Genomic DNA, 20,051 nt, shown 5'->3' with positions numbered 1-20,051 from the left:
GTAAAACGTGTCTTCTTTTTGATAAAATATATTTTTTTAACAATTTGTGAAAACAACTGAAACACGTGTGTGTATTTTTATTTAAATATGACTTAGCAACAGTTCAGTCTTTTAACAAAATGGCTTCATATAATCTCAAGCAATATAGTAGTCATTGAGATAAAAATTTAAATCGTACTTTTTGTTGATAAAACTAAACAAATGACGTTAAATAGCGGTTGCATATCAAATGCACGTCCACCAGTATTTACATAATATGCCAAAACCTGGCTAGATGCAAATAATCCTAAATGTGCAGTCAATTTATGGGTTTAAAGATATTTTAGCAGCATCCTCGGGTAATTTGTACAAAACTTGGCTATTTCCATTCAAAGCGACAGGAGACTCGTGACCTTTTAAGTACGTTTTGTGAAGTACCAAATGGGTGACACTGCAAAAAACTCCAAGGGCGCTGAACACGTGAAACGCACTTCTCCCTCCTATGTATTTGTATAGGACACCACCCAGTATACTTCCAATAGCGTAACCTAGAAATTAGAATGACAGAATTATGTCTGCAGGTGTGTAAATGTGAGGCTTCTGATTGGTAAAAAAAAACAGCAAAAACAGTGGACTGCTACACATATGGACTTACCAATACCATCATCCATACCAGCCGCAATTCCTTGCATAGTGGCGGAGGCACCAGGTGGTGCTAACTCATTGGCGTACGCTACTACAGTGGTGTAGGTCAGGGCGTAGGTGGGACCTTGAAAAACCAACTCGACCGGCAAAATCCACCACGGACTTGGGGCTATCGAAATCAACCCTAATCTCAGGGCGTAATTGATGAAACACATGCTGAAACAGTGCACGTGCCCGAAACGTTCCAGGATTTTTCCTAAAATGCCAGTGTTTACTCCAGTTATGTTAAGGTTAGATTGGATTTATTACCGGATATAGAGAAAAAAACTACTTCACCCCCTAAAGTTTCGGCCGCTACAATTAACCCTTCCAGCAATTTGATATTGTGGGTATTTGCCGTCGTTGCCAAGTCTTCGACATACCAAAACAGGAAATAAATTATAAACCCATCCAGAATACCAACCAAAATGGTATAACCCATAAAGGTGATGACATGTTTGTTGTTCATTAATTTCCTTATGTCTTTAAACAAGTTTTTAGGAGCTTCCATTATAGGGAGCTACAAGAAAAAAGTCTAGACGAGGATTAACTTATTAGAGTATAAATTTACCTTTAATCTCAAACAGCAAATCAGATCAAGCACCGAAAATATTACCATAACCACTATGGCCGGAATATAAGATATGGTTTGTCCAGAAAATAGGTCCACTGCATACCCGGCTATTAATGCTGTGGTACCAAAACCTATGGTACCCCATACACGTTGTTTACCGTAGTCATACTCATCACCTGGAAACAAAAAGTAAATTGTACAAAATGGTGACCGCTAAAACAACTAAAGATCAGTTTAATACAGTGAATATTGTTTATGATTGGTCAAAATCACAAACTATACCAACTGTGATTTAAGACAAAAACTCTTACCAATTACATCAAAACAAATGGCATCACTGATAGAATTAGTCACATTGAATCCAATAGTACCAATGGACATCAGTATCAAGAAACTCCAAAATGTGACGGAAGCGGTAAGATCTGCATCTTCCGATTCTATATTTTCAGTGCATCTTACTTGACAGTAATTTTCCCCGTAGGCAGTGTCATTTTCCGGTGAGCACAGTCTAATCACGTGAGTTTTGGTACTGTTCAGGAATCCACTGGTGTCACAGGAGGTCAAATGAAAAATGTCGGGATGGTCAAAACATTCAGAGACACAGGTCACTACTTGGGTGTGGTTGTCGCAGTTTAGAGCGTCAAAATCCTAGAAAAATTATGAAAATCCTATTATTCTGTTTACAAGAACAACCCTATTTGAGAAAATTGTACTATGATTCCACCGTTTCAAAATTATGAGACATTCAAAATCAAATTTTCAGCTTAGAGCAATAATATTCAAATTTGAATTTGACTTTAGTCACATGTTGCATAATTTTGCAACTGGTTGTTTAACTACTGACTATCAAATTACATGTATCCAAAAAGTAGTCATGCAAAGGTCCTTCAACCACCGTACGACTGATCACTTTGGGCACTGGTATAAAGGCAATCAAGGCGTAGGATAAGGTCATTATGGTTATTAGGGACATAAAGATGACCTTCCTATAGTCCCTGTATACGTCCACTAATATTCCAAACAGTGGTTTAGCGATGAGGAATGTGATTGGTAGAATACCGGTTACTGTGCCCATCACGACCGTCGAAATGCCCATTTCTTTACCGTACACCGATAGTTGGGGTAGTATTGGACCCATTGCTGTAAATAATGCGGTTGGTAGTAAAAATCAAGCCTGGTGAAGTTATGTTGTTGTTACCTGACATGAAAAAGAAATAATGGGCCTTAATGGGCAGCAAATACTTATTGACTTTCATTATGGGGTAATTTACTGCTCTGGCTAAGTCTGCATATGGTTTAGGCCCAAAAATCTAAAATGAAAAAAGGTGTTTAATTGAATGTCCTTCACCATTAAGTACAATTTTTAGTCTGACTTTGAAACAAGGTACTTGCTTATGGTAATAAAATTGAAAACGACAATACAAAACTTGGCATAAAAGAGCGACCTTTGATTATTGCTAATAATTTACTGTTTACGCACTGTATATGATCTTTATATACTCTGAGACAACTGGTAGTGACCGGATGACCCTGTTTCACACACTCCACATCGCTTTATGGTATATCAGTTCATTGACACACATAAAAGTATTTACCAACCAAATTATTTAAATAACCTTTACCTTCAATCAATCTACACCCTACCATATCACACTATGGCATCCTTGTTTTAGTAGACGGGTTATAAATAACACTATTGAACTTGACATAGACACAGACACACACGAACTCTCTCTCCCACACTAACACAACGCAACGACAATGTATATAATTTTCATATGGTGGGAAGATTCATAATTAATGCGCAAGTTTTATATTTTACTTATTCATGCAAATATTTTTTTGGAGACACCACTAAACGAGCATTTAACCTTGTCTGTAGATAGGTGAACGACAATGTAACTACCCCGAGATTAGTTTAATGAGCTTTGAGATAAGATATTATATTTGGTATTTTTTGATAAAAACCACAAATTAGGTTTACTTAGTAGCTACAAAGTGATATTTGGAAGCTGTATGTGCTTAGCATTATCTGTTGTAAGAACTTTACTAAAAGGACGATTGCTTTAACGTATGCAATATAACAGAAAACTGAGATAATGTAAATGATTTTTTAATCTTGACAATTGGTGGATGGAACAAGTGTTCTTTTAGTGATATTCTAAAAAGCAAACGTTAAGTTTCCTTATAAGAAAAATCTTTGATAAAACACATTTAGTACGATCACGGTTTTGACATATTATGGTTTTTGATGTGCATGGTGCTAAAACTAATTTCCATTGGCAAATACAGTACAAAAGTGTTATATTTGTACACTGCAGCTTGCTTTATCATAGGTCATTAAAAAAATGCGGTAATACTTAGTTTTGCACTTAACTAGCCAATTGAAAGTATCATAAATCAATAAAAACATTTTTTTGATTCAAAATGTGAAAATAAATCAACGCTCAAGTTATATTTTACATTTCTTGACAGTTGATGGAGGAGCTTCCAATTCTTTTTACTATATGGGAGTCGCAAATCATGTTTTAGGATTTAGTCTTCAAAAAATAACTTCAAAAATTAATTAAAATTGTTTTTCAGGGACTTTAAAGGTTCTGCTCATTCTCTCTTGAATTTGTCACATTCAAAACCTTTTTATTACATTGACCTTTTCTCATAGTGATTTTCGAACCTAAACAAGTTTTATTGCAAAAACTGCTTTTGCATAATCTTCTTTCATTCAACACCTGAATGACATAATGAATAATTAATCTAATTTTTGTCACGCTTCAGGAAAAAACATAATTAGAGACATAAGAGATGTTAATCCGTTCTTGGTATATTAAATCCAGGTAATTGATTCACGATAACCCAGACGAGTATAACAACCTCTTAAGTAAAAGCAAATACCTAAAACCTGATGGGAAAAAACGACCAAACCCAAACAAGTCGGTAAGTTCAGAAGTAAACCCAGCAATTAGCATGGGGATTACCCATCATTTTGCGATATTTGAAATCCGCACTAGTTGTCTTCCAAGTTCTTGGCCTTGAAATACACGGTTGACATGAGAATTATTATTACATTAACGTAACACATTTCTCCCAAACCTTTTCCTTCCACATTTAGAACCCATTATAGATAATAACTAGTTAAGTTAAAAGTTGCGTACTGCACTAACAAAGTTAGCCAGTGGCGGCTCAAGTGCAACAGTGTATTTGGTGGCAAAATAACCAGGCTACGCCACTGGCATAACAACATAAAAGAAGCAACAAATCAAAACTAAGAGGGATCTGGAAGCGTACAATAAATGAAAATTATTTCGCATTGGTTTACCGACAGTCCGGCCAATCGACACTAGATCCTTTCTTGCCTTGGCGGCAACATGATTGCCTTCAAAACAACTAACCGCCTGTGTTTTAATATCATTTATTTTTTAATATTATTGAATAATTTACTGTTAAATGTGAAAAGTGAAAAATGTAAGTATTTAAGTTATTTTTGTTATTTGTTACATGATAGTTACCACCCACTTTTGCAACAACGTTTATCTGTGAAAATAACACTAATTAGTTGCATTAGTGAGTTAAATCAACGAATAACATGTTGATAAATTTGTTTTTGTAATGTGAGACAATACATTTAATGTATGGTAGAACCTTTTATTTATGTTATTGGCAATTGAAAAGTTTTAATGTAGGTACTATTGATTTAAAATGGTTTATCTGAAAAGTAAATTTCTAGTTTAAGCTCTTATAATGCTTTTTTAACGTCTTTTAAAATTGAATTGAAATATGACAAGAAAATTGTTAAAAACTTTTGACAACCAGTATTTTGCTGCTTTCTCTCAATTTACCACAGTTCCATTCGTTGCCTTATACTTCTTTAAATTCCATGTCATCAAATAAATAGAACTATATAAAGAAAAAGAAGAATTTTTATGTTTTACTTTTATGTTTATTTACAACCTTAATAATTGAATATTTTAGATCGAGTTTGTGTCGTGGATGGCAAAGAAGAATACAAGAGATCAACGAAATATTGCCCTAAACTAGACCAGCAAGGAACCAGCAATGTGGAATGTGTTGTTGCATTAGACAGGTCAGTTTTGGCTTTTTTTTTGTATTTTTTTGACCTTTAATATAAACTAGGTATAGTCAGTCTAAACAACTTTAGGAAAATCCAACGGTTCATAGATATATTTATAAATGAATAATAATATTCAGGTCGTAAAATTCCACTTAACGATATTGTAACACATTACCTGCTAACAGATTGACTTAATTAAATTCACAGGTTAGACTGTTTAAGACGAATTCATAAAGGCAAGGCCGATTTTGGGGTTTTTACCGCTGAAGATCTGGTCGCGGCCACCAACTCAGATATCGATCTGTTGATCACCAACGAACTCAGGTATTCATCAGGTTGGATCTTCTGTAAAATTCATTAGATTGAAACTAATAACTGATTTTATTCACGGTAGAACAGCCATTTGAGTACGAAATTGTCGCTGTAGTGTCCAATCGTGCTAGAATTAACAGCAAACACGATTTACCTGGAAAACGTTACTGCCATCCTGGATATGGTTACGAAGCAGACTGGACTAGAATACTATCTAATGTAAGTTACCTCCAGTAGTTAAGTGGTGCCTTGACCTTATTAATAAACACATTTAAGCAGTTCGTAGATATGTATCACTTGCGTAGTGCATTTTCATTTCTTTTGTTTGCAAACATTACAATTTAATTAAAATGTTTTTCAAGGTTGGTATGACCTATTGAGCGACAGAGAGTAATAATGATGCTAAACCTTAAATTATCTGTTTACATACTAACTCTGTATCTATAATCTGTTATTTTGTAGTTTTTTGAGTCGTCAGTTGTAACACCACAATGTGACCCCCTTCTCACCGTAACTGAAAATCGAATAAAGGCATCTGCCACCTTTTTCAAGGCTGCTTGCAAAGCCGGTCCCTGGGTAAACGACCGCGTTCTTGACATTCAATTAAGTAAGAACTGTCTGTCAACTGTAGATCACTGAATTGACTTTAAACTGTTCCACAGAAGAGAAATATCCAAATTTATGCAGCCTTTGCGACGAGCGAACCAAATGTTCCACGCAAGACAAATACTGGGGCAGACGCGGCTCTTTGCTGTGTTTGACAGATGGAGCTGGTGACATCAGTTGGGCTCGTCTCGAAGATGTTAAGCAACACTTTGGATTCGTACCTGGAGGTGGTGAAGCCACCCCCGAAGATTACAGCCTTCTCTGTCCGGACAACACAGTTATGCCCTTAAACTCCACCAATCCGTGCATTTGGGTGGTTAAGCCTTGGTCAGTTGTGGCAGCCAGAAGGTTTTGTGATTTCACACCACTTCCAATAAGCTATTATGCTAAATTTTTGTGTTATTTCAGCTCAAAATCTGAAGAGATACGAAGGATTGTAAGTTCGTTAGATCGTTCCGACTCAACACTCTGGAAATCCAGTCTACTCAATCTGATTGAGCCGATTTATTACAACGTTGAACCACTAAATCCCATCATACCAGTAGATACTTACTTTGATAGAGCTAAAGGTGAGTTACCAGTGACTTTAAAAGGTAAACATATTAAACCAACAAAATTTAGGTTTTTTGAGCGCCAACAGTTTCTCATCCTGTCATCCACCAAGAACTATTCGTATTTGTACCACCTCAAACATTGAAACAGCTAAATGCTCTTGGTTGCGGGAATCTGCAGCAGTTTATGGGATTGAACCTGATTTGGACTGCTTGAAAGCCGATAACAAAACCCATTGCATGTTGGCTTTGACTGATAATGCCGCAGATGTCGTTATGGTATCTCCAGATTTAGTTAGTACTGCTATAAGGTAAGCGGTTTTGAAGTGAAAGTCTTCAGTAGATAATTCGTAGGAAATTTTAGGGAGTACAACTTGAAAACCCTTTTTTACGAAACAGTAGGAGATCCTAGAAAATACCTCACGGTGGCTGTGTCAAGAAAAAACACCCAGTTTAAACGAATCGAAGACTTAAAAGGGGTGAAAGCGTGCTTTCCTAATTTTGATGGGGTTGCCTGGCATTCTGTAATCTACGCTTTGCAGAAGAAGAGTATTATCGGTAATGAATTGTAGTTTACTTGGTAATTTAAGATTTTAACAGCCTAATTCAAGGGTGTGATGTCAATATTGAAATGGCAAACTTCTTTGGTTCATCTTGTGTTCCTGGTTTACCGAAAAATGAGTCAGAAAGTTTAAGGAAACTCTGTCAACCCCAGTTTTCTGGTGACTTAGGAGCTCTTCATTGCCTATCAAGCGGAGTTGGAGATGTTGCTTTTGTGTCCAGCAATTCAATTAGAGACTTTGTTTCAGGTCAGTTATTAAAACCCTAATGTTTTTCTTTATAAATCAATAATTATTACAGATTTGTCTAGGGATTCTGATTATCCAGACGTACACACAGATGTAAATGATTTCCACATCAATTGTCTGGACCAAAACGAGCCTTGTCATTTAGGCTGGGCCCCATTGGGACAAGCAATGGTGCGTTCATCCAGTTCGGATATGTGGATCAAAGACACTTTGAACGTTTTCTTAAACCTGGACGGATTATTCGGAAAGAACTTCCGAGATCCCACCAACGCTTTTACAATGTTTGGAAGGTTGGTTTTGTTTTCGGTTGTTGTCCTGTTGGTTAACCTAGGAACTTTCAGGTATGATGGTGTTTCCAATGTGCTCTTTCATGACTATACGCAAAAGCTTCGGGGTGTGCCCACTGTCAAAAATACAGATAACATGGTTTTGCCTTTTGACAGTATTTTAGCCAAGGAGAAGATATGCTACCCTTCATCTAATTCCAGCCGAAATAGTATTGGGATTGTACTAGTTTTTTTGTTGGTTATGTTAAATATTCATTTATAATATTCAACAGGAGGTGTTAAAATTTTAGGAATTTTTCTTAAATGTTCTGCTGTGATATTGCTATAGGACTGCATACTTTTAGTTACATTATATAAAATTAGTTTGAAGCAAGATTGTTTTGACCCTATCCCTTTATTACCGTCCTGAAACCAACTATAAACCATAAAACTGTAATAATACATATTAGAACTGAAATATCTCAGCTAAGCACTATTATTTCATCAAAACGGCGAATATGAAAATAAACGACGCCCACGTCCCGACGCCATTTGGGAGTAGGGCGATCGCCATTCGGGACGTTCAGTATATTCCAGCGATCGCGCGAAAAGCGGCGTCGAAATTACAGGTAAAATTCCTTAAATGGAGCTTTTTGCAAAAGTTTTTTTTGTAAAAAGGGCAGTGGCGTGCGCACGACCCTTTAAGGCCTTTACACGTGTTTGATGTCGTTTCATTGAAAATCCAGCTTTATTGTGCTCCTAGCATTACTATTATTGTGCATTAAAATGCTTACAGTAAGTTTAAAACTAACAAAAATGATGCCAAAATTTCCAAGTTTATGTGGAATTTTATTTTTCTGGACACGTGCTGTGGTGCTACGTAGTTTTTAATTTTTTGTTTCAAAAATCTTTTAGTTTAAGAACTTTGTAACAGCAGAATTATTAGATGAACAAACTTCAGAAATTTCTTCTTTTTATAATTTTTTTGTACAGAGAATACTTCTTTAATAAACTATAATAGCAATATAACTCTAAAAATGAGATGTCCCTGGATGAAGAAAATTAGTAAATTCAAATTAGGTCAAAAACACCCTGTTTGGAAAAAAAGTTTTTTCAGTGTTTGTCTTTTTACAATCATTCTTCCTTCTTCTTGTAGCGCAGATATTGTCGAATGTCAAATTTTTTTGAAAAAAAGAACTGCTGTTTTCAGATATTCCGCTTTGTCACAATTGTGTTATTGGTCACGTGGCCGTGGAAAACCAATTTTAAATATGTAATTTCTTTCTAAAACTGAAATTTAAAACCTGTAAACCCGAGTTTCCGGTGACCAAACTGTAATAGCAGCTCAATTTGTACTTTGTCAAGTCCCTAAAATTAACACATTTTTTAAAAGTTAATTGAATTAACTAACTTACAAACTGTCAAAGTTAGTGGTGACAATGTAAGTTTTAGCCTGAAATTCTAGAATTACTGTACACATTTACTAAAATAGTGGTGTAAAAGTGTACTTTCTAAGATTTAAATTGGTCTGAAAAAACCATTATGTTGCTGTCAAATTAGCTAAGTAATGGGCTGTCAAAGTTACAGACGTTTAAAGGCGTTTCACCATATAATAGCATATGGTGTTTAACCTAAAATTTCAAAGTAGCACTACTATTTTACTATAGAAATTTTCTAGCGGCGTAAAATTATCTTAAATCTGGCATAAAAAACACTATGCAGTTGTCAAATTAACTAAGTATTACAAGCTGTAACGTGACCACGCAGAAACCGGTTTTAAATATGCAAATATGCTATTTAACAGAATGGTCACGTGACTTTTATCAGGAAGGTAAAATTAATGACGTTCAAAATTGTCAAAATATAGTCACGTGACCATAAGAAATCATTTTCAAAATTGCCTGTACTTTTCCAGTTTGTCCTTGACATTGTACACTCTGTTATGAAGTAAAACGGTTAAAGCTGTCTTACTCATTCAGTGTAAAGTTAAGTCTTCATGTGCAGCATTACTTTTTCTTAGTTTATTGTGAATGGTGAAACAAAAGCAGCTTTCAGCTGGCTGCTTTTTCTTGACCAATCCCAAACGACAAACAACGCTGTGATTTACGCAAAAACTGCACATTGATGTAATGAAAAGTAAAGACTTAATTGCGTATTTATGAATCTCATTGTGAAATTGCAGGAAATGTTTATGAAAGAAAGAAAATTAGGTCTACACGACATCTATTTTCATATCATAATAAAGTAGGTGGTCGTCGGAGACATACGGTATTTTTAGCACAGATTTGCGTGCGTAAATACCTCCCGTGATACAGGTGCTTCGTGTACATTCGAGGAATTTAAATGATACGTGCCATGGATCTGCCAAGATGTTCAATGAAATAGTTTATTTGAAATTAAAAGTAATTTTTGCAAAACTAAGAACAAAAACCAGTTAGGATATTTAAAGAAGATTGTGGTTGGGCCAAATTTTTTGGCAAACTTTATAGCAATTTTCCTAATCAAAGTGCTACTAATTTGTGCATAATATCGATAACCAGAGCACTCCTACGCCATTTTGCAGGCAGAACCTAAATTTAAAACCAGGTATATTTTGCTACTGCCTGGCATTGTATCAAAATTGCCAAAAAAACATCAAACAATAAAGCAGTAATCCCCAAATTAATGTTTTTTTTGGTTGGGTGACAGTTTACCAAGACAAATTACATTATATTTCTCGAAAGTACCAAATTAACCAATTTGTTTCAATTTGCAGGTAGTTTAGAAACGAAACCCCAAAATATGACGACCCAACCAAGACTGGTGAACAAACAGTTCAACTCGCCCATCGGTCTGTACTCCCAACAGAACATTGATGAAGTATTGCAAAGAGAACAACAGCTGTTGGCCAATGGTGCAGTAGGGTAAGTGCAATTACTTCACTATAAACAAACTTTACATAATGAAATGTTTATCTTGGCAACTATGCGGAAATTTTAAACTTTAAGTGCAAACGGATTTATTTATTTTCCAAAGTAGTTCTCCTCTAAATGAACTGACACCACTCAATTAATAATATGATAATTAAAATTGGGTTATTACAAGGAAATCCGGTCCTGTTTGCATATTTCTGAAATTCGAAATTAGATCTGGAACTATTTTCGAACGAATCGCTTATTTATAGATTTCCCTTGTAAACGAACATTTGTAGAGATGCTCAAATTACGAAAAAAGATTTACGAGGTGGAACATGTTGCAATACTTTATTATTAAGTGGAAAAGTGAATTTGCTTTTATTTAGAAACTTCTGCAAAATGTTGAATTGAAGAGTGTTGATCAGTACAAAATGCATCGAGTCGTTTATAATAAAGCATAAAAGAAAACTCAAAGTAAAGTGGGATGACGTAATATTTAGAAATGTTGAATGTATTATTTGCTTCTTCAAAGCGTTTACCTTTTGATTGTGTTATCCTATTGTGCTTTGAATTTTGACTTAAAAATTTTAGTTTTTTCGATTTCAATGAAAACCCCATTAAGTAATAAATAGAGTGAAAATCAAACTAAATTAGAATGACGTCACAGCAGTAAATAAGCCCTTTAGCCTCACGTGACTTTTAGGTGCTGTATCGGACATTTATTTATAAAATGTATAACAGTGGCACACTCTGACAGAAAGTCTTTTTGCACTGGGTGTATCCATTACACAGTAGGTTAGTTAGGTTTGATGAATTAGTTTAGATTAAGTTGGGTTAAGACTTAGTTTTGGTTAGGTTAGGTTAGGTTAGGTTCAACATCTGTGGATTAATGGAATCGTTTTAACGCTCGTAAATCACGTGATAACAAGAGAGTGAACCTCAAAAAAATATGTGATTCTATCTGACATTGAGATAGATTTTAGAGTTACATAAATCTGGTAATAACACCCATTGCAACGCAACAACCATCAAATTCATTTCTTTTTGTTGTTAAAAAAGTACAAACTTATTAAATTTCTGACGTCATCCTAATTTTTGTTTGATTTTCTTTGTCGACATATCAGTTTTCAATGGTTTTCACTTATTTCTGCTTTTCCTATAAATTTAATTAAATCTATGATTTAAAAAAAAAACTCGATTTTTTAAAATATAAAAACCAAATTTTTAATGATCCAAAAAATAATCCAACTACTGGCCACTACAACTCAATATCCAGATGTGAGTTATCCAAAGCAAAACAATCTGTGTGGCGCATCATTATCGCCAGTTGAACAAAGATCGTTTTATTTTTTTTGTACGTTTTTTCGGACAAACAATTGACAATATAATTATTTTCGGAGCGCTGATTCACGTATACCCACTTTTAAAATAACCCGCACGATGAAAATCTGCTTACTTTTCCGAATCATGTGATCAGTTCAGTTTGAATATTTGTAGAACTTCGACTTTAATTACCGTTCGACAACGAAAGATAGAGCACTAGGCTGTTTATACGAAGTCCGAAAAGCGTGTACCGACATTTATTTGATTTGTTAATTAGGTTTTCGGTTTAAAAATAGTTACCAGTCTGTGATAATTAGTTTTATTGAGAAAAATGGGTCCAGCAGTAGAAAGGTAACTTTTTCATTCCCACTTACGTAGAATTTGCGAAATCCAGTTTAGTGCAGCAAGTTTTTTTTTCTGTGATTTAGGATTGACTTCCACAATCCACAAACAGGAAAACCGGCCAATTTGCAGAACTCTGCAGTTCTACGTTTACTGGAAGAGCAGGAGAACAGACGCGGTGGACATCCTGGTAAGTCTCCCTTACACTGTTTTTGAGTAGAAACCTGAACCCGTCTGAAACTTAAAAAAAAAACAAAAAATGAAAACAATTGAGAAATTGGTAACACAGGTAACGATGATAATTATCCGAGACCCCTCCGAGACGTGTCCTGGCCACCTCCAGATCACGATCAACAAAACCACCTTCGATCCTCTTTTAAAGATGTCGTGACTCCAGGTAATAAAAAAGTGCGTGCGCATCTGCATCACCACCACCATTTTCAAAAAATGTCCTTCATCTAGTGACTGTATTAATTTGCTAAAATATTCGTTGTTCCATGTAAAACTAGTCAGTCGACGCCACATGTGTTTAACCTGAGATCATTGATCAGTCAGTGACTTTGTAGTGTCTAGTGAATCCATCCTAGTTCAAGCAAGTATTGTGCAAAGTTCACATTGCAGCATTTGTTCAAAAAGTTGCACAAATGCACAAATGTGGACTTAATACCATTAGTGTAGTATTTGCATGACTTTTTTGTTGGGTTTTCCATTATTGTCTACGAGCACATGGTCAAAGATCGTAGTATGACAAATTTGTCCAGTAATCAGAGAACAATCTGGCATGGCGCGGATATTTGTTTCGTCGAAATGAATCAGGTTTTTTTGAGTCTGAGCCAAAAAATGTCGTCAGCGTGTTAGTCAGACTGCTCAACTATAAACAGAGTAAACGAGTGCATACCTTGAAATTTGCTGATTAGCTTTTTGGAATGTTTTTGTACTTTGCCCAACAACTTGTTTTTGGCTTTTCTAGTAAAATAAAATTAAATTGCTGATTCATTTGCTTCAAAGTAGATATTTACTGAGCAGTTGAACTTTAAGAAGACTAAAGAACTGAAAGTGTAACTTAAGCTTTTCATTAAACTGATCAATAATTTCTTCCAATTCAAGTAGGATACTTGAGTTAAAGTTGAACTGATTCTAAATTCAATAAAATACCGCATTTTGCAAAGGTCTCCTGCTAATTATTACAGTTAACACAATCAAGAAAGTAAGAGAAGCACTATAACTTTAATACTTTTTGACTGATATAGTGACAATCAACAATGTTTGTGTGAAACTTGTACTTAAGTATTTTTGACCAATGCCCCAAAAATAAGATGACTTTTCCCCCTCAACCCCTCCTCCAATGGAATCGAGAGACTCTAGCCTTCCTCCGTACACTCAAACTATACAAAAATCAATGATTCATCCATACCAAACACACAAACGACATTGACTGTACAGTGTACTGTAACTTTTCACTTTTGCATATAATGTAACTTTTTACCTTCAATACCAAAAGAAAAGTTGGTATCTCTGAACTTTTTTGGTTTGGACAACTTTTTCAACTTTCTATTTCTACCATTCTCTGCGTGTCACCTTTTATCTATTTTGGACGTTACTTGCTGTCGTAAAGTAGGTAACGACCGTTATATTATAACGATTTAAATAAATACATTAGCACTTTTACCGAAATGACTTCGGTCACCCATCCAAAATAAACAGACTTTTCAGTGATGTAAATGTTTGAATTTTGTCGTATAAATATTCGCAGTTTCACTAGGCAAACCAGCCAAAAACCACTTTGAACTTAAATTACGTCATTTTATTTTAGGTGCCAAAAGAGTTGCTTGGCCACCACCGCAAGAGGGCATACTAGATCCGGCCGAAGTGGTCCAGCAAAGTCCTGTGCAAGCTCAGGTAAACATTCCACCAATAAATAAAATCTAATAGACACTTAGCGGAACCCAATAGAATATATTTAGTTTTGGCACTTCACGCCGCATTAATTATGACTGAACATATTTTTAGCACAAACCGAAATACCTTGAGAAATTCAATCTAACACTAAAAATACCGTCGCGAAAAAAACAGGCAATAACTATCCCACAACTCTGTTTAGGGAGGACCCCAATATTCTAGCAGATCCCCAGGTCTGCAACAAAATAGTCAGGCCCCTCAACAACAGTCCTATCGTCCCCTCAAACCTTTAGACGTTAGTTCAGTAGGAACGGTATCACCCTTGGGATCACCAGCCCTGAATCAGAGCCCTCAAGGTTTCCGTTCTGCCACTCCAGCTAAAGGTTGGGCACCAGTTCAATCACCGGGAACACCCCTAGGTCCCGGTGCTCAGAAATACTTTGGTGCTACACCAACCCAACAGGCTGGTCCCCAATATCCGGCTCAAGGAGGTTATCAAGCCCCTGGAGCAGCTTACCAACAGCCTGCTGCTCAACAGTATCAAGCTCAGCCGGCGTATCAACAGCAACCGACCCAACAACAGTTGTATCAACCCCCACAACCATCTCCTTATCAACAATCTCAACCAGCCCAACCGAGTCCATCCCAGAAACAGTTACCCCCTCAAACTCAGCAGACGGTTGCTCAAACACAGGTACTACAGATTTTTGAGTTTTTTTCGAGGCTGCTTAATTGAATTTTTATGCTCCTCTTAAGATACAACAAGAAGCATACGAAGAGCAGCAAAAAATCCCTTGTCTAATTCTTCTATGCATGATTTTTTGCTTTGAACATTCTTATTTCTTCAGTTTTTTATAGTAAAATAAAAAATAAATTCTAGACCGCAGCTCCCAGACCACAACCAGCTAAACAAGTGGAACCACCACCATCTACCATCACTTTGAGGCCCGCGGCCCCAGTAAGCCAATCTCCTAACCCAGTTTATTCAGCTCAACCAGCCACGGCGTCCCTTAAAGGTTTGTCAATTCAACCCTTGTCAAAAATAACATCACAAACGTGGTTACTGATCAATAACACTCTGTTTTTGCACTTATAATATTAGACAGTGCTTTGGTAAATCTCTGCACAAGGGGTAGTTTGTGATAATCTCAAACCACGAACAGTGCTGTGATTTACGCAAATACTTCTGGACTTACCATAAAAGAACATACAATTCTAAAATACCTTCGTATTTCAGCTAATTGATATACTAGGGTGTGTTCTTAAAGTTTCCTTACTAAACGAGCACGCTATTTTCACACTATTCTTCACTTTCTACTTAACTAAACCATATAGCTGTCTCAAAATGATCACATTTACACCACCACTTTAGACCCCACTTCGTAAATCAAGCATAAAATTTTGATGCATAACCCTTTTTTGTGATTAACTTCAAGATCACCTTCGTCAATGTTTCGACATCCTCATGCCATATGCAAATCAAAATTTTATGTCCCCATCTATTAACCGTTTTACTAAACAGTGGTTGTAGGCGGTAAACACCTCCGGGGTGACATGAAATGGCCCCCCGAAAACGTCAGACAAAGAATGGCCGACGAGGAACGTCAACTGATGGAGTTGGCTCAAGGACCGGCCTGCAGACCGACCAGGAAGGACAAGGACTACACGCCCTTCTTCGAGGCCCACGCTCTTAACAGCTCCTATCCCGGTTACAAAATACCGCCTGGAACGCAGTTCTACAGGCCGGAATAGAGTCTAGTTAGGAAAATGTGATATTTATAAAAAAGCTTTTAATCTCGTAGGCTTTTTCAGTGAGAATTTTTCTAATTTTACACAAGTTCGAGTGAGAATTAGTAAAAACGGGCAGACAATTGAGATTTCCTACGAACTGGATTGAATGGAAGTTTTGGATATTTGAATGACAGAAAACTTAGGTCCAGGTTGCAACCACAAGATTTCCAATCTCCAGTTCGTAAATTAGTTTCATAAATCATTTTCATCTTGTCACTATAATAATTAAAATACAAAAAGCAAAATACGCTGATAGAATAGAGATTTTCTGCTGTAAACTAACCGCGCTTTTGTGGTAAAAAAAAACGATAATATTTTCAAATTACTATATTTATTATTATGTATATTATTGTTATGTAGTAACGCCGAGTTTCGCCGCTTTTCCGACAAAATTTTACGTATCGATACGAGCTTTTGCCGTTGTAGTGCAGCAAAATTCTTATTTTATAAAAATTTAAAATGATTGTACTGTGTACGATATAAAAATAATAAAAATTTAATAATTAACCAGAACAAATTTATTTCCGGCCTATATAAAAACAACATCACTAAACTTTCAGTAATTTATTTAAAATCCAACATTACAACCGACTGGCGTAGTTCAAAAAAACTGCCACATCCTGCTTATATTCCTGAAAAATCTGTCCTCCATGCTCTTTACTTAATAAATGCATATAAAGTTTTCCTTCTACAGTCCCAATTACCTGGAAATTTAATTGTTTTAAATCCAACATATCACCAAAATAATCGCACATACCATATAAGCTGTTTCCTCTTTGCCTTCTATGTTAATCTGAGCTGAAAGCCGGAAACAAGTAATTTCTTCCGGAAATTTGATGGAATACTCCGGATACATGTCGCTTTTGCCCAGATCCCAAATATGAATCTGATTTCTGGAATCCTTAGCGTAGAACAGGAACGGTTTCGTCTTGGACCACTGTATTATTTGCACACTAGAGCATTGAATAATTTCTTCCTTGTCTTGCAGAACTAATAGTGGTCTTTCCGAGTATCTGGAGTATAAAGTTATGTCGCCGTTTGAGTATCCTGCTAGAAAGTAGGCGGGAGAGAACGGACAGCTTTCCAAACATGTCGCATTCTTCAAAGTTTCTAAAATGTTTTAATAGTTATTTATGTAACCAGTGAAAAAATATATTTCAAACCTGGGTTAAACATTTTAACCCCTCTGTGACTTCCTTTAACAGTACAATGCAAGATTGAACCAAAATTGGTAGAAACGTAGAGTTGATTGTCTATTAGAAAACAGTCGGTGCATGTAAAATCAGTAAATTGCTGGTACAGTTCTGGCAGATTAATGATTTGAGTGTTGATTAAGACTACTTGGTCCTCGGTGTATAGTGCCCATATGATGATGTTCCCCAATTCGTCCAGTGAACATATCTGCATTTAAACCAAATTTACTTCAAGGTTATATCTAGATCAATACAAGTTACAGACCTCTTTACTAACTTCAATACATTGCAAAGAAACTACTACACTGAAATGACCTGCACCTATTGGAGTGATAAAAGTTGGTACTCTATTTGAAGTGTCCTCAATACACCAAACTGCCACAGATCTGCAACAGCAACGTCTAAATACATTTTGTAATTTTGAAAATGGTTCATCGTACCCTTCATGTTGCCCAGCCATAACGTATTTATCGATGAAGTGAAAACAAGCACAGGAAATTTGCCCAAAAGATTCTAAAGTAACCAAAGGACTTTCCAAGTCTACTATATCCCAGAGACACAAAACTGATCTACTAGGTTCCCAACTTAAATTATTATTAAAATGGACAGTTAAAACCCTTCTAGGATTTTTAGGATCCATTGCTATGTATTGCACCGAACATTCCCTGAGTTTCACTCCATTAGTATTGAACTCTTTGTGTCCTCTACTGAATATCAACTCACTATCACCATTTTCACTCACATTGTGAATATTTCCCACAGCATCTTCAGCTAATATTTGCAAAATTACATCCCCAGCTACTTTCAGGAAACTGTCCAGCCGATTCTCATTGTACTCCACCACTACTTCGGGACTATCTTCACACCCAACCCCTTTCAACTCCATCTGGTAATATTTCCAAAATCCGTCATCGCCAGTATTAAAACTAGAAAACTTACACGGAAATTGAGTCCATTTATCACTCTCTTCAATTGCTTCAGTCTGAATCTCTTCACTGGTACAGTCTTCCCCAGTTTGCACTGAGGCTTGGACTGCGCAACACTGTCCGTAACTTTTAATAAACACTTCATAAGGCACTGAGGGAGAGTCAAAAATTGTAAAACTCATTGCGTCAAGTTTAATCATCCCCAAAAGCTCTTCCCCTCTTTTCTTCCGAGCTGCGCTGGCTTTTTTTTGATCACACTTCTTCTTTGCATCCGCAAAATTAATAAACTGCAACGACCTTTGATCTTCAAAACCTTCATCAGAAAGCGAATGATGATTGCACTTTTCCTGCTTAGAGTCTTCTAGAATCGCATCTTCCTTTTTTACAGTATCTTCAATGTACTTTAAAATTTGTCGATGCTTAAAGTCAGACAACTCGAAAGTTCCTGAGTCCAGTTTTCTTTCATCACTTTCAGCAGATGATAATCGTTTACTGGGAGTGGGGATGTTGGTTTGTTTGTCAGGAATGTCATCTGCGGAGCTGCTGCTCATTGATCCTTCAGAAGGGAGAAGGGCGGATGTGGTGCTGGAACTTTCATCCTCAAAGTCTGATTCGTATGATTCAAAGTCCTCTTCGTAGGTTTCTTCAGTGTGTTGCTGAGTTGGAGCTTCTGGGCCGACGATGTTGGCATTTACAATGCTACCTTTTCTTAGAGTAGCGGTTCTAGGGCGTTCTAGAGTTGAAGTTGTAGCAGGTGAAGGGTTTCTGGTTTTCTTGGTGGTTGTTGTCATCCTCGAGTCAACTGAGGATTTTTTTGTTTTGACTGAAACTTTTGGGGTTTCTTTCGCCTTTACTGGGTTTCGTTTTGCCAACTCACTTTTCTCTGAAATATCTGAAGATCCTTCCATTTCTAACGATTTTAATGCATTTGAGTAGAGGTTCTTGCTAGGAAAATATTGAGATTTTTGCACTCTTGACGAGGTTTTAGTTTTTGGCTTGCTTTGAGGACTTGCATTAGTTGAAGTAGTGCTTTTTAATTTGCTGGTTGTGCTTTTGACTGTACTTTTAGTATTTACTGATTGCCTTGAAGGGTTTTGTGATATTTTGCTTGATGGTAACTCGTTAGGGGGTGCGGATTTCTTTTTAACCTCTTTCTCCTCAAGCAATTTCTTTGTGTTGGGTTTGGTTTTAACTTTAGGCTCATCCTTTTTGAGTAGTTTACTTGATGAGCTTGCAACCGTTGTTTTTGAAGTTCTTCGTGACACATTCTAGAAAATAGTGTGTGATCCTCAACATGCTTTTTAATAAGGGATCGATTTTAGTACTCACCTTGACACTAGACATGTATACAACAAAATTGGGGCAAAGCCAATTATAAAAACAACTCGGAAATTAACAACAATATTATTATTTTTTAAAACGTACACAATATGACAGAATAATGTGTCATCTTTGTTTGTAACAAACAACGACTGAAACAATCAATATTCGGGAAAACTAGCGTGCCCCTATTGAATACGTAATTATGTTGAAGATATTGGAAAACCAGGTGCGCCAGTCACTGAACGAAACCCATATAGATTTACAACTTAAACTGAATAGAGGATTAAAATAATTATTTTTTTCTAGGATTAGAAAATAAAATTTTCCTCCCTCATTTGAGTGATGGAAATGTTAGTTTTGCTCCTTATAGGGCCAACAGTAAAAGGGAACTGACAAACATATTCTTGTAACAATTAACACCTCCTTTTTCATCATTTAGATGCGCAACTCTAAAGTAAACTGCATTTTGCTCCCTCAAACTTTGAAACCCTCCTCAGGGCCTCAAATTGT

At 36.1% G+C, this 20,051-nt stretch overlaps 4 protein-coding genes across 8 annotated transcripts; 2 read left to right on the top strand and 2 right to left on the bottom strand.

Annotated features, from left to right (window-relative positions):
* Positions 1-12: 12 nt before the first annotated feature.
* Positions 13-3,118, bottom strand: LOC145730939 (major facilitator superfamily domain-containing protein 6). The gene is made up of 8 exons (XM_081982477.1): positions 2,860-3,118; positions 2,436-2,547; positions 2,082-2,377; positions 1,549-1,885; positions 1,235-1,413; positions 934-1,183; positions 635-880; positions 13-527 (listed from the first exon to the last, which is right to left on the bottom strand). The coding sequence occupies exons 2-8, from the start codon at positions 2,491-2,493 to the stop codon at positions 304-306; spliced, it is 1,590 nt and encodes a 529-aa protein (XP_081838603.1). The 5' UTR covers positions 2,494-2,547; positions 2,860-3,118; the 3' UTR covers positions 13-303.
* Positions 3,119-4,485: 1,367 nt separating this feature from the next.
* Tsf3 (Transferrin 3) lies at positions 4,486-8,240 on the top strand. Its single transcript, XM_081982364.1, has 12 exons — positions 4,486-4,699; positions 5,207-5,318; positions 5,514-5,641; positions 5,701-5,837; positions 6,081-6,225; positions 6,281-6,572; positions 6,633-6,793; positions 6,846-7,086; positions 7,140-7,333; positions 7,387-7,584; positions 7,637-7,874; positions 7,926-8,240. Exons 1-12 carry the CDS (start codon positions 4,603-4,605, stop codon positions 8,131-8,133), a joined length of 2,151 nt encoding a protein of 716 aa, XP_081838490.1. The 5' UTR covers positions 4,486-4,602; the 3' UTR covers positions 8,134-8,240.
* Positions 8,241-8,347: 107 nt separating this feature from the next.
* LOC145730877 (uncharacterized) lies at positions 8,348-16,606 on the top strand. Of its 5 annotated transcripts, none has more exons than XM_081982370.1 (8): positions 8,348-8,479; positions 10,606-10,753; positions 12,496-12,599; positions 12,699-12,806; positions 14,223-14,308; positions 14,511-15,002; positions 15,189-15,324; positions 15,831-16,606. In XM_081982370.1, exons 2-8 carry the CDS (start codon positions 10,632-10,634, stop codon positions 16,058-16,060), a joined length of 1,278 nt encoding a protein of 425 aa, XP_081838496.1. In that variant the 5' UTR covers positions 8,348-8,479; positions 10,606-10,631; the 3' UTR covers positions 16,061-16,606. The 5 variants fall into 5 exon arrangements, with proteins under 5 accessions (XP_081838496.1, XP_081838497.1, XP_081838499.1 ...); XM_081982371.1 differs by having other exon boundaries at positions 8,349-8,479; positions 15,840-16,606; XM_081982373.1 differs by lacking the exon at positions 12,699-12,806 and having other exon boundaries at positions 8,349-8,479.
* Positions 16,607-16,648: 42 nt separating this feature from the next.
* On the bottom strand, positions 16,649-20,046 carry LOC145730871 (cytoplasmic dynein 2 intermediate chain 1). Its single transcript, XM_081982360.1, has 6 exons — positions 19,548-20,046; positions 17,733-19,486; positions 17,558-17,678; positions 17,263-17,500; positions 16,857-17,209; positions 16,649-16,803 (listed from the first exon to the last, which is right to left on the bottom strand). The coding sequence occupies exons 1-6, from the start codon at positions 19,560-19,562 to the stop codon at positions 16,681-16,683; spliced, it is 2,604 nt and encodes an 867-aa protein (XP_081838486.1). The 5' UTR covers positions 19,563-20,046; the 3' UTR covers positions 16,649-16,680.
* Between the last annotated feature and the right edge of the window lie 5 nt (positions 20,047-20,051).

This window comes from Ips typographus, linkage group LG6 (assembly GCF_016097725.1).
Source record: "Ips typographus isolate SLU linkage group LG6, UJ_Ityp_2.0, whole genome shotgun sequence".
In the NCBI taxonomy this organism is placed as follows: domain Eukaryota; kingdom Metazoa; phylum Arthropoda; class Insecta; order Coleoptera; family Curculionidae; genus Ips; species Ips typographus.
The sequence above is the reverse complement of the archived record's forward strand: the minus strand, read 5'-3'. Positions and strand labels throughout refer to the sequence as shown.